The sequence below is a fragment of the Rhinichthys klamathensis genome, unplaced genomic scaffold (genome assembly GCF_029890125.1).
Source record: "Rhinichthys klamathensis goyatoka isolate OS25496 unplaced genomic scaffold, OSU_Roscu_1.1 h1tg000091l_1, whole genome shotgun sequence".
Taxonomy (NCBI): domain Eukaryota; kingdom Metazoa; phylum Chordata; class Actinopteri; order Cypriniformes; family Leuciscidae; genus Rhinichthys; species Rhinichthys klamathensis.
The window spans coordinates 127,026-140,793 of NW_026606630.1; the positions used below are offsets into that span (position 1 = coordinate 127,026).

The 13,768-nt window shown below is 40.2% G+C and overlaps 1 protein-coding gene across 1 annotated transcript in view; it reads left to right on the forward strand.

Moving 5' to 3' along the window:
• cntfr (ciliary neurotrophic factor receptor) overlaps positions 1–13,768 on the forward strand; it is a 121,855-nt gene that overhangs the window by 67,077 nt on the left and 41,010 nt on the right. Inside the window, exon 3 of the mRNA XM_056252036.1 lies at positions 11,585–11,702. Coding sequence (XP_056108011.1) covers positions 11,585–11,702 — 118 coding nt within the window. The remainder of the gene's footprint in view (positions 1–11,584; positions 11,703–13,768) is intronic.

The following is a 13,768-nucleotide window of genomic DNA, read 5'->3' on the forward strand; positions in this document are numbered from 1 at the left end:
TGAACTCATCAGGATAGAATGCCTGTATTTGAGAGGATAACATGCCTTGAATACAGATACAAGATGCCATAATCCATTCTTAACTTCTTTATAATGTTCCCTATATTTCATGTTCAGCTCATGACCGTCACTGGTGGTTGGCTGACTTGTGTTCAAAAAGAGTTTTAAGCCCCACTCAGAAATTACTATTTCATAACATTTTCAATAATTTTAGTGGTTAGCAGTTGTTTGCTTACTTAGACTCATTGCCAAATTAAAAATTACATCTTGTCAAAATCCCTTCAAAAACAGCAACTGTGTTTTGAGTGGACTGTAGGTGCATGGAAGAGAGGATGCTCAACTCAAAAGGAAGTTTGGGTGCAAGGCGGCTGTGGTGGGGGGGGGGAAAACTCTCTGAAGTCCATTCATGGTCCAGTGAATCAATGGAATTCATTCTTTTTTACGCCTGGAGCACCCAAAGCAACCCTGGTACACATTCCCAAATGGCCACTGTCTCCCGGCTAAGTGTGTGATTTGTCATTTGGGATGAACCCCAGAATTCTTTGCAATCGAGAATGTAGACTAAGCACAGCATCCTCCGCTTTTTGCCCTTTGTGGGAGGGAATGTTTACATTGGGTCTGAAGCTGGCTTGAAAACCTTTACTTAACTTCATATCCTTTTTACAGAAATTACAGACATCTGTTGAACTGTGACTAATTTTCACTTGGCCCAAGCATGTTCCAAAGTTACAACAGTCCCGATATCTAATTATAAGCAGAGGGATCATTTATGCCGTCGTTGCGGTGCAGAAATTAAGTCTCCGATGTGATTCCTGCAGGGATTCTTGGCTTACCCATCAGAAATGTTAATCTGCCTGATATTTTCACAAGAACACCGCGAAGGAAAATGTCAGGAGAAACGGTAAATATTAAGGGGAACCATTCAACTTAACCTGTCATTTTCCTCTCAAAGAAAATTAGACTGAAATTAGAGAGCACTTTATGCTCCTGCTGCCCCCATTAGAACTATTTCCACGCATTTTTTTAACCCTTGTATTTTAACTATTCATCTGGCAAGTGTTTCTCGGCTGAAGCCGTCTTTCTGAGGCACACCACAACTCTGGGGTTGCCCTTGTAGTAATAGAATCTTTATCCCACAGGTCAGAAGCCCTGGAGCAGTCAGACCTATTCAAATTCTGAGTGAAATCAAGGCATTCCATCTTTGGGGAGAAGTGTCCATCTAACAGACTGATAAATTAAGCTGTCAGGCATTGCTTGTGTCAGGAATCTGCCTGACAAACACAACCGTGAGGTTTGCAATCCATTTGCACGCCAACATTCGTAAGAACCACCCATCCTTAAATGATTGCCTATAATGACACCTTTCTGGGTTTCTTTTTCCACAACGAGATGAACTCTGTCATGCATTTAAAGCCTTGAATCTATTTCCAAACCCAGGCTGGTATTTTGGACTAATCCCCTCACTAGGACTTCTAATCCCTGGTTTAAACTTTTAACTTTTAACAGTTACTAATTAAATACTGAGTGGTAAGTCCTGAGACCAACTTTGTGCCGGGATTAAATTTGCCAGACAGGAACTGAGCCGTCTACAAATACCAATGTGTCGTTGGGCTTTTTTGGCCAAATTACTTTCCTTACGCGCATATTAGAAGCCATTACTTCACCTCACCTCACTGGAGATACATCTTAAACTCTTAGCAACCTTCTCCATTATCTAGCGGACTGATGGGCCAAAACAGGATGAAAACAATTCTGCATACCCATGGGTTTCTGAAGCACCCATGTGCTGTTAAATTCCAATTGCTTTTAGGCCTGTCAGAGTAGATTACCTTGGTATTTTAAGCTGATTCACTCTCATCCCTGCTCGACCCACATGGCTTTAGATTGTCTTGGTGTACCAATTTTCAGCTCAATTGCTCAGTCTCCTCGCATAATAAGGAGGCTGCAGCCACACTGTACACATCTGCAGGTGTCTAGTGTAGATCTAGGAGGCTAAAAATCTGTTGGTTTATTGCCCTAAAGCCAGAGTGAGTCTAAGCAAAATCTCTGCTGTCATTTTCAGTGGATCAAACTCAACGGTCCGCGGTTTTCAGTCAAAGAAGGCTTTGCATGAGCAAATTCCTGACTGATCAGAAACAATGTCTAGTGATCAGCAGGGGTAGAGTGAATGTGGGCCAGTGTTTGAGCTTAGTGGTCTCAGGCAGAAACCCAACATCCTCCCCCTCATAACACCCGTTTTCTCAGTCTTTAACCCCCAGACCACTGCCCCTCCTAACCCAAACCCTAATAGCTGGAGAAGGCTGTATGACAAAGGGAACAAACAGGCATGTAATGCCGCCCGTTCCTTGTGGATGACACGGGGGACAGGAATGTGAAGGGGCTGGAGGTAGAGGAGGGACGTCAGGAAAAAGCAAGGAGCAAAGAGCCGACTGCCAGAGCCCACTGTCAGATTAGAGCCATTAGCATGACTGTGAAATGACAGGGAGCTCCGTCCACACAATGAACACCATTTATCCCCTGGCTTTCTTTGGAATATTAGACTTGCCGTCCACCATTACCCACCCTACTGTAGACTGGACCAAACTTCCCAGCTGTTCGCACACATTCATAAAAAAGGGAAAATGAAGCACTGTTCTGAGGGATTTAGAGGGGAATATATATAATTTTTTTTTTTAACAGCTTGATGTTTCATTGAGGTCTGTCCATCCTCACCGCTAGATAATCCTTGACTAATTGGAGAGCTGTGAGACATTGGAGATGATATGGTCTGTGAGCTATAGCCTGATGCTTTCCTCTATCCTTATTATATATATATATATATATATATATATATATATATATATATACACACACACGTCTTAGCTCTCCCATTCTGACCAAGCGGGTTAGGCCAGTCTGTTTGGATAGTTTTTGGCAATTGCCAGGCAGACCAGCTGCCCAGTCAGCAAAACCAGTTGAACACAAATTTTACCAGGTTGGGAGTTGAGCTAGACTGGCTGACAATCCAATTGGCCCGTCTAGGAGATTAACTTTTTTTTATGTTGGCACAGTATAAGCTATATTTCTTTAGCTTGTTTGTTTAATGCATATGTCATATTTTGGTGATTGCACCTTTCACTCTAGTTTTAAAAAGGCCCTCATTCTCAATTGAAGAATGTTAAAGGTTCTCATTCGTGTTAACTTTCATGCTTCAGATGATATGCAATAGTTTTTTTTTTTTTTTTTGGCTTTTGACTAATAATTTCGAGTAAGTGCAAACACATTGCCCAGTGCTCTCGATTAATAACACCCCTGTCAAGACCCATCTATTACAAATACAGACACTCTTGTTTCCCAGTAAGGCATGCATGATAATGATTGAACTCTACAAAACACACACACATACAGTAAGAGATTTTTAACTTCCCTTGCATTTCAGGGTATTGTTAAGATAGAACTAAGAAAAACTCCCAGGAAGAGACACTTTTCTCATGGAAGTCCACCTTGGCTCAAAGACCACCCAAACACTGCTCAGTTCAGGCTTTACTTTGTCCATGCTGTTGTCTACCAGGGCAGTCCATTTACCTCTCCCACCCCTCCTTCATCCATCAGCCCATCCCTCTTTGTTTTTCAACCACATGCTCAGCCATCATCAGTCTTCCTCCCCGCATTTCTGTCAAATTAGCCCCTCATGATGACCCACTTCAGAGGCTAATTCCCCCTTGATGACTTACGCCCCCTCCCTGTCCCCATCAGATATTTGTCTGCAGTATTGGGTTCTTTAACTTTGTGACTGAATGGAAGGAAGAGACAAAAATAATTGCCTGTGGACACAAGCTTCGAGTTTCAGGACACAAAATCACCATAACGATACTTATTATCATATGATCATACAATATTATACTATAACTTTGTGTGATAAACATGTTAAAATGTAAGTTATTTTTCACTGTTAATCTTTCCATCCAGTGTGCTGTCAGAGAGGTGATCATGAGAACCACATCTGTCTGATTCATGACCAAATCAATCAGACTCCTGAAAAGTTTGGATTAATTGATTCACTGAAAATATTTGACTCAAAAGAACAATGCTCACACAAACGCACAAAGTAGAGCTAGAGTGAATGCCAAGGTTCTTAGTGCATAACATCTTAAATGTCTGTCTGTTCTTGACATAAAGTATGGTTTCAGAAGACATATCATTGCACAATGGGGTCATTTTGAAGCTTGACAGCCCCAATAATACCTCAGTGGCCAGGATATTCTCAATAAAGTCTCCTTTTGTGTTCCAAAGAAGAAAGTTATACAACAAACCCTTTAAGCAGGGGTGTCCAATCCTAATCATGGAGGGCCACCTTCCAGGGGAGTTGAGCGCTAATCTTAATTAAACACACCTGAACAACTAATCTAGGTCTTCAGGATCACTAGAAACTTCCAGGTAGGCGACTCTGAAGGAAAGTTGCCCTCTGATCGCAGGATTGAACAGCACTACCTTTCAAGAAGGACACAGTATGAGAAGTTTTCTTAATGCGTTCTGAATAGCAGATACCTAGGAACCTGTAAACCATGATTGCAAATGTTTACTTTTAGGTCTAAAATGCTGACTGGTAAAATTCAGTGGCAGAAATATATTTTGTGTGCAAGACTTGAAAATGCAAAGACGGGGTTCACATAATGTAGGCCACTTTGTCAATTCCAACTTGTCCATTTTACAATACTGCACTGTGAAGTATTCCTTAATCCTAAATCGGGATTCACTCTAGTGCTGAGTGAAATCTCTCAAACATCCCTTTGTCTCGATGATAATCGGATGGTTAAGGGACAATGCCGGAGAGGGTCTGTGGAAACAGAACTGCTATTTTTTTCCCACCACATGCTAATGGTTTCAATATTAAAATACTGCCTTGAGGTTTAGAGTCTGAGAGTATTATTCATATATTCCACCTCTGTACAGATGTTCTCTGCTCTAGTCACTGCATATATACAACTTGTGTTGCTACCATTGAAATTCACCTTAGAGAGTTTTTTTTGGATTTTTTTTTTTAAATGCAATTTTACTGAAGTGGATATAATATTAGACTGGTTGCTTTGGTCACAGAGGGCTAAAAGGGATGGCTGGTGATAATGTAGACTCGGATGTGATTTCTGGGAATGCTCCAATTGGTCCGGAAAGGTTTGTCTGTTGGTTTCCGCAGCATCACACAGCTCAGCAGTTAACAAGAGACAATTATAGCAACCAGTTTGAAAAGCTGCGGGGACTGTTACATGTTAAACTAATTGCTTGTTGTTATATATTTAACCAGTAGCAACTTTATTACTTAATTACTACTCATAGCTTCGGTTAGCTACAAGTCATGCTAAATTATTCTTTTCATGGGTAAGAAAATAGTCTAAATCTAGTGATTTGAAGCTGTTGAGAGCTGGTTTACATTACTAGACCACCCTGAACGAACACACGTTGAGTGAAAACAACAGCGCCTACCCTGACAAAGCCTTTGAGACCACACTTTTTTTTTTAAAACAAAGTATATACCATGTTTTTCTACAGCTTTCACTGTTAAACAGATTGTTAATCCCACAGACTGTTAACACTGCGCAGTATATTACTCTGAGATTTACTGTCACCGTACCATGGTGGATTTTGCTTGTGTGATGCTTTGAAATTATTCTGCTAAAGATTGCTGACTGGCTTTTTCCTCTCCCATTTGCTCAGCTCTGTCTGTCTCTACGGTGTGTCGAAACATATGGTCAAGAGGAGAAATGTTTTACAAACAAAATATAGCATGAGCAAAGTGCCGGCTTGTTTTGATGAAAGGGGGGGGGGGGCAAAGACAAACCCTGCCGCTAGCCTTCAGTTGATGCAGTACATACTCATAGGAGATTGATGATTTATTGGCACTTGTGGGAGAACAATTCATTTAGCTGGTCTATAGCAGTGGTCTTCTATAGGCCTCACCCTCACTCCGATTCATGCACCTCTGTCGAGGATTTATGGGGCTTTTTTTATATTGGACTTTCGATTAGGATCCAAGGCATAAGACGAATTTGCATGCATGCACAGACGGAGCAAAGCTGTTCCCTGAAAAGATGCCAGCCAGGCACTTTCCGCACAGGACGAGCACTGTGACTAATTTATGATGATGGTTTTGCCTGTTTGAAGACCCCACCCCCCGAATCCTGATCTTCTAGACAAGATGCACAAATAAAAGCACAATTTAGGTTAACCAAAATATAGAAAAATAACACGATTTGGAATTTGTAGATAAAGACGAGCACATCTTTAAAACGCATCTTAAATCCTACTAAAAGCAAAAAAAAAAAAAAAAAAAAAAGTCCAAATTAACAAATATCCACGTTAAATGAAAATAACAATTGAAGAAAGTTGACTTTATTGAACAGCGTGGTGTAACGTGCATAGACGAATTAAAGATTTAGTAATAACTGTTTTATGATATATTTGTAATACAGTAATAGAATCTGCAAAGACGATTCTTAAGAATTTACATAAAAAGTTATTCATAAATGCTTGCATGGCCCAAGTGTTGCATATGTTGTTGATTTTATAGGTCAAGTGTTGTATAGAGCACCCATGTGTTAAAGCAAATATTTAAAAATGCTCCGTGTATCACTGCAAAATCAGCTGCGTTAGATAACAGATTTTTGATTAAATGATTATGGCTATGCAAGCTTTCAGACACCCACAGCATGCTTCCAGATTATGAACTTCTTGTCAGCTGTGTCTGACGGCACATTAGGTGCTGGGCTAGACAACATTAAGTGTTTCCCTTGACTGATCTCCACTTTTTTTTTTACTGTTAGAGGCCTTCCATGCAACTCGAGCCCCTGTCCCCCTCCCCACACTCCTCTCGCCGCTGCTTCCAATTGCCGAGCACATAGCACACATTCCAGACATGTCATGGAGGGGGGCTCAGAGCCAGCTTTGACAGATCAGCAGTTAGTGATGATAGCGGTGGTCGCCTGGGATTCTCTCGCTCGCCTTTCATGTGGCCTGGCGATTTGACGTTTGTCAAGTGACCCCTGCAACCATGTCTTTCATTGTGCTGGCCTTTTAATGGCCTCAGATTAGGGAGCAGACAGCCGACAATGCAGGGGGCCAATAGCACAGCCTTTCCTTTTGGGGTTTTGTATGACCAGCTGGATTTGTTGAGTGTGTGAAAGAGTTTACCTGATGCGTCTAGGGTCGTAGACTTGGTCAGAATCGCACGTGATGCTTTCAGCACGTTGAGTGACAAGTAGGATTCGGATTTAAAAGTGGGGTTAAGGAATAAGCAGCCGAGGTCAAAGGCACATGTTTTCGTCTGTTTCATTTAAATTGCATCAATATAGAAAAACAGGACTCCGGAAGGCAGAGAAGGATTTTATTTTTTCACCAGTAAGTGTATTTCGTCTGACAGCTAAATTGCACCTCTTCATTGACTTCTGCAATTATCAGCTTTTATTCCAAATAGTACTGAAGTTTCTCTTTTTTGTACCAGGAGTTTGGAAGGTATCATTTGCTAGGCCTGTTTATGATATGACAGCACTCTTAATGGTTATGGCTATATAAAGTGAGGTCTTGCTGACCAAACTGAGATCCCAGAGGTTGGGAAAGAAAACTTTTTGGGCTTATCTCTCCCTAGTTTTTCACATTCTTGCATTCAAATGCAATCCAAATACAACGAGGCCTGAGAAATACAAGAAAAATAATTTCTCAGTCATGCAGATTAAATCAATCATACACATTATCAATGCAGAGGTTATAGCATATGTGAGGCAAACAATATTGAGGCAAGCAGTTCCGACTTTACATAAAGCATTTTTGCTTTGACAGTGTGGTTTTAGGAAGAAATCGCTTAATATTCGTGGGGAATGAGACAAAATGGGTGAATCTCATCAAATCAATAGAGATAAATTATAAATTGTGTTTGCATAAATAAATATTTTTCTTTTTTTATTGTGACATTATTTTCTTGATTATTACAATGAAATAAAATTAAGTACAATTTAAAATGAAGTGAAAATAGTTTACAATTAAGTAAATATACATCATAGTAGTGCTGGTTTGTGAGTTAATTTACTCTGAAATTAAAGTATGCAGATTGTACAATACAGTTTTGTTTTTTTGCATTAAAAACAAAGGAGGGGTTTAAACGTCATGACAATATTGTCATGGTGCAAAACAACATAAATAAATAAATACTTCATGATCCTAAAAATATAGAAAGTTGTATAATTTCATTTTTTTCTTTTCCCATTTAATTCAATTTTCCAGTGAAAAAAAAAAACCCCAGACCTTTCTTTGTGAGATTTACCCTCCAAACTCTAACATTTGAAATAACTTTCCCATTCGTTTCCTACAACGCTAGTGCAATCAAAGTGGCTTAAGTGACACTTTTGTGTAGTTTCTCTACATCTCTGGCTAATGCTGTTCCTTTGGCACTGGTAGATGAAATCACTTGTAAGGAAGAACGCTGAGATATGTCTTTGTTGTTAATTCAACAACATTCTGTCCTACAAAAAGGGGGGGAACGAAAGAAAAAAGCATAAAGGAAACAATAGAAGTGTTGCTAGGTTGCAAATTCTCTCAGAAAAGCAACCTTCTTTTGTTTTGCCACTTTCGCCTCTTTGAGATCTTCCACTGTGCGGATGGCCATGCACTTTCTTTTGGGAAGGGTGGGGAAGTGAAAGGGGAGGGTTCCGGTGTTTTTAGTAGCCAGGGATGAGGGTCCGTGAGCTGTCAGTGTGCCCATTTGTCCCGAGGGTGAGGAAGGCCTCCTGCAGGCCGAACTCTATGGAGGAATGCACTTCCTAAGGAGAAACTGTCTAAGCACTGAGCTAGCAGCTCATGGTAGGAATGTCAGGTCAAACACATCATGCTCTGGACCCCTCCTCTCCTCTAACAAGTGTGCTACTATGTTTTCCCACACAGATCATTTCCAGCATCTTATTGTTGAGATTTTAGTCTAGCAGTGAACTGCACCAGTCTGTTAATGTGTGGGTTGTGATTTTATTTTAAATCAATATTCCTGTTTACTTAACAAAAGAGTAAAACTCAATCGGCAATTGATTCTTCATTGCGGACTAATGAATTGGACAAGATGTTTCACCCAAGTAACAAAATAAAATGTGTTTTCACAGCTGTCTATTTTCTACAATTCTATCCTGCTGTAATAAGCTCATCAAAATAACATATATTTGACGAAGGAAAAATGTGAAAAGGTCAATTGAGAGGTTATTAAAGGATGGGCTATTATGTAATTTGTATTGTTTGGGCTGGGCTAGGGCTGTAGTCAAGACCACCTTTGTCGAGTCAAAGACCAGGACTAGTCGAGAGAGGTTAGAGTCCAAGACAAGACCGAGTCCAAAAAGGTTTGAGTCCGAGTCCGAGTCAAGACTGAGTCCAGGACAGGAAAAAAGTCTTGACATTAAATGACAATCATTTTGGGTTATTATTTGTTGATCTAAAAGCAAAAACAGTGTCACAACACCCAGGATTTTTAAGTATAGACATTCCCCTTGATATCATATAATCTTCTAATCTAAAGAAAAAAGAATGATGACATATGATGATACCTCGTAATAGCAGCGTTAGAACTGATACAAACACCAACCCACTACTATTAGCACTGCTAGGTACTAGTAGCCTACTGAGCATTTGAGCAACTAAATGACCATATAGCTTCACTCCAGTAAAATATATCTGTGGTAATTTCTTCACGTTAAACCGAACTTTTATTTTGACGGGTTTCTGAGTGTATCTGACGATGAAATGCTGAAGATAAACGTGTACTTGAGTATGTGTAGTACACGAACCTGCGGCACTCACTTGCAGAGACTCGCTAAAAAATCAGATTTGATAGCAGTCTTTAATATTCACAGTGACTAGTCCATATAGCAATTTCATATTATGATTGGCAGTGAATAGACAGATCTGTTATTTCAGCTATGCGCCGGTATTGCAGTAGCAAATAGTAGAAAGGAAATCACACTTGTCAATGACGGGCATTACAATCTGCGGTAATCTGCGGAGGTTTCTGTGGAAGTCTGCCGGTGCATACTACAATAATACGTTACTGTGGGAACATAAAAAAGACACCTGGACTCGGTCGAAACCAAAAGCCATATTTGGCAAGACCAGTGGCCGAGACCGAGACAAGTCCGAGTCTGAATACCAGCGAGTCCGAGACAAGTCCGAGTCCAAGACCGGACTCGAGTTCTACAGCCCTGGTTTGTACACTTGAGTAAATAATATTTTGTATCTTGTTTTATAGTAAAGATATCTAAACATGATTTATTTACCTAAGAAGGAAAACTGATGTTAATGCTATATAGAATGCAAGTGTAATTTGTCTTGTAGCATTGGCGGATTTTCTTAATTTGTATTTCACTTGTTTACTCTCAAAAAAAAAAATTTGTGGTGACAATCTATAGGGTTGGGCAACTTCAGTCCTGGAGGGCCACTGTCCTACAGAATTTAGCTTCAACCCTAATTTAAACACACCTGAACAAGCTAATCAAGGTCTTCGGGATTACTAGAAAGTTACAGGCAGGTGATTTTTTTCAGGGTTGGAGCCAAACTCTGTTGGACAGTGGCCCTCCAGGACCGACGTTGCCCATCCCTTCTACAGGGTGTTCTTGGTGGTTGGTAGACTGTTACAATGTGGTTGCTGATTGGTCCAAATAAAAAGAGCCCACCCTCAAGTCTATCAATATATTCTAGTGTCTTTATTTGGGTTCCTCCTTCAATGTACAGTTGAGTTCACTGGACATTTTTGGCCATTTTATCATCCGCCAAGTTGATCATCTAAAGTAATAGTACATAATTTAAGGTAACATTCATGTCTGTTACACAAAAAAAGGACAAAGTTTCAAATGTAGGTTAGGGTACTTAAGCAAGCACCACTAATAAGATTGCACAGAAAAAGCCTTAAAGTCCCTTTTAAATGTTCTTCCGTCAGTGCCTTTTATATTAGGCCTTAAGAGCTCTGCAAGTTCCCATAAGGGCAAAGATACAAGGATCCGCAGCAGAAATCTCCATCAGAAATCTCAAAGCCAGCCTCTTCGCAATCACGTAAGGAAAGAACCTGTGTGAGCGTACAGCTTAGTGCGATGTTTAGCGCAATCAAAGCTCAAAGGGAAGCCCAGAGGTGAGCCTTCGAAGCGGTTTTGTTTCTTCTGGGCTCTAGTTTGTCAGGCCCTCGGGGGCCGATGGAGATGAGGAAGGAGAAGGCGGCGCTCGGCAGCCAGCAGAGCTTAAATCACTCTCCATTTCACATACAGGAACACATGGGAAGGGGTAATAGTATGCGAAACCCTGGCAACCGGTCCAAGTCATCAGTTTCAATTCTTGCAGTGGTAGGCACGGTCCAGTGGCGCTGTAAGAAAGGACCCTAATCTGGAAGGAGGGCATGGGCGGTTATTACATTTCCTTTCCCACTTGATGCTTGAATGGGGGAGGTTCAAGGGGTTACACAGCCAAAATAGCAGGGGATATCGTAAAAGCCTCCTGGGACTTGTATTTTAGGCCGCTGATCGATTTCTGAAGGTGTTGTCGCTGACAAGGTTCTTACATTCCCCCCCCCCCCCCTTCTGCTTTTTTTTCACAGTTCTTCCGAAGGAACCGCAGGTGACGTGTCGATCAAACACCTACCCCAAAGGCTTCTACTGCAGTTGGCACCTTCAGCATCCGACGTTCATCCCTACGGACTTCGAAGTCAACGTCCAGTAAGATATTTTCTTGTCTGCCTTTTCTTTATGTGTGCAACTCCATCCGTCAACCCTCGCTTCCCGATCAGCCCCAACTTCCTTCTGTTTGCCTCTCGCTCCGTCTGTCATGTCATGCCCTCTCGTGTTCGGCAGAGGCTTTGAGACGCATTGAGCTCATCTGAATCAGTGATCTATGCGGTCAGACACTGTCTGCTGAGAGCTGATTAGGCCTGTCTGAGTCTGAGTGCTGGAACTCAAGGCAGTATAAGTGGACTCTCAACTGAAAGCCCCTCCGGATAACGCTGCACAGATTCAGTTCTCTTTCTCTCAACCCCACTCTCTCTCTCTCTCTCTCTCTCTCTCTCTCTCTCTCTCTCTCTCTCTCTCTCTCTCTCTCTCTCTCCTTCTGTCCACATCTGTCTGGACAATCATAAGGCAGCTTTATCCAAATGGGAAGCGTCTGAATCTACACTTTATGCACTACTTACTATTTCTGATGAGATTACTAATCTTCGTTTTAAATGGCTAAATATATTAATTCAATTATTTAAGGGTGTATAATCAGTGTCCTGTATACTGGACATTTGAAACTCTAATATAAGAACACATAGCTCATCGGAATCTTATTAACATATTTCCATACTTACGCCCGTTCAACCATGTACACGTCTGATCTTGGGAACTAAGCAAAGTTTGACTTGGTTAATACATGGATAGGAGACCAACTGGGAATATGTGAACCTGATTTTCAGCAAGTACAACAGCATATTTGTTGATCATGGAACAACATTCCATTCAACCAATCAGATTTGAGGGACAAGTTTACAGTTTGTCAAGTTTAGGCTTACAACCAGGCTTAGGTGTGTCTACATAAGTGTTATTCACAGATCATTTCCCTCTGATTTTAGGGATAAGTTAAGTTTAAGGGTAGGGATAGGGTTAGGAATACATTTTCGGACAGGAATGTTATTCCAGGATCAAAAAATATGGCAAAATCACAGTGATCATGGGAATAACAGGTAATGTAAGCTTAGTCCTGCAATGGATAAAATATTAATAAAAGCACAATTTAAAATGGAAGTTAATACCCTAATTAAACATTTTATTATAGTGTTGCAGCTTTTTTTTTTAAATAGTTTAGCCAATAGTTTACATTTGTACCTGCCCTGCCAACATTTTCAATGGTCTCACCACAAGATAATTATTTAAGTTTTAATTGAATATATATACATTTGTCAGCATGGAAAAAATACACTAAAGTTCAAAAGTTTGATGTCAGTAAGATTTTTTTTTGTGATACTTCAGCAAGGAATAAATTACTTTTTGAAATAAATTGCATATTCACTCAAAATACTTTGGTAACAATTTATTTTACAGTGTCCTACACTTATAGTTACTAGTAATAACTATTAATTATACATAATTACATCCAGCTGACCTTAAACCAAACCCTATTCCTAACCCAAACCCTACAGTAAGTATGTTGTAAATTAATATTACTCAAAACTTACATTTATAACACATGTACAAAGAAATATCTTGTTGAGCTGAGAAATGAATTTAAAAAAAATAGTTTTCAGTGGCTAATGCGTCGGATTTTAATAAAAAATTATAAATACCCACTAATCCAAAGGAACTAAGTGGTTGACTAAAGTGGACTTTAATCAAATAGCATTGACCTTGTTTCAACTCTATTAATAACTACTTAATAATCCATTAAGTATCATAAATTGTGCAGTTTGGGTCATTATACAGGAACATAATGTCAGGACTAGACATTATCTACATGACAAGTGATTTATGTATGAAAATAGGCTGCAAGGTTTGCGAAGTGTAACCTCAACAAAGCTTCATCAAAACCCAGTAAATGATTTCTGCAATGCACATGCAGAGCTAATATCAGGAGGTTTAAAGGTCAGCTACAAGTCCTCTGCCCAGACGGTACCCTGGGGCAAGCAAATGGCAGCCCCTAATTTAACATATCTGCTGTTCTTGTGCCATGCGGTACCACTGCAAAACATCAAAATGGAATAATAATGTTTGTTTCATCCGGAAATTATGGACATTTATTCCATACAACAATA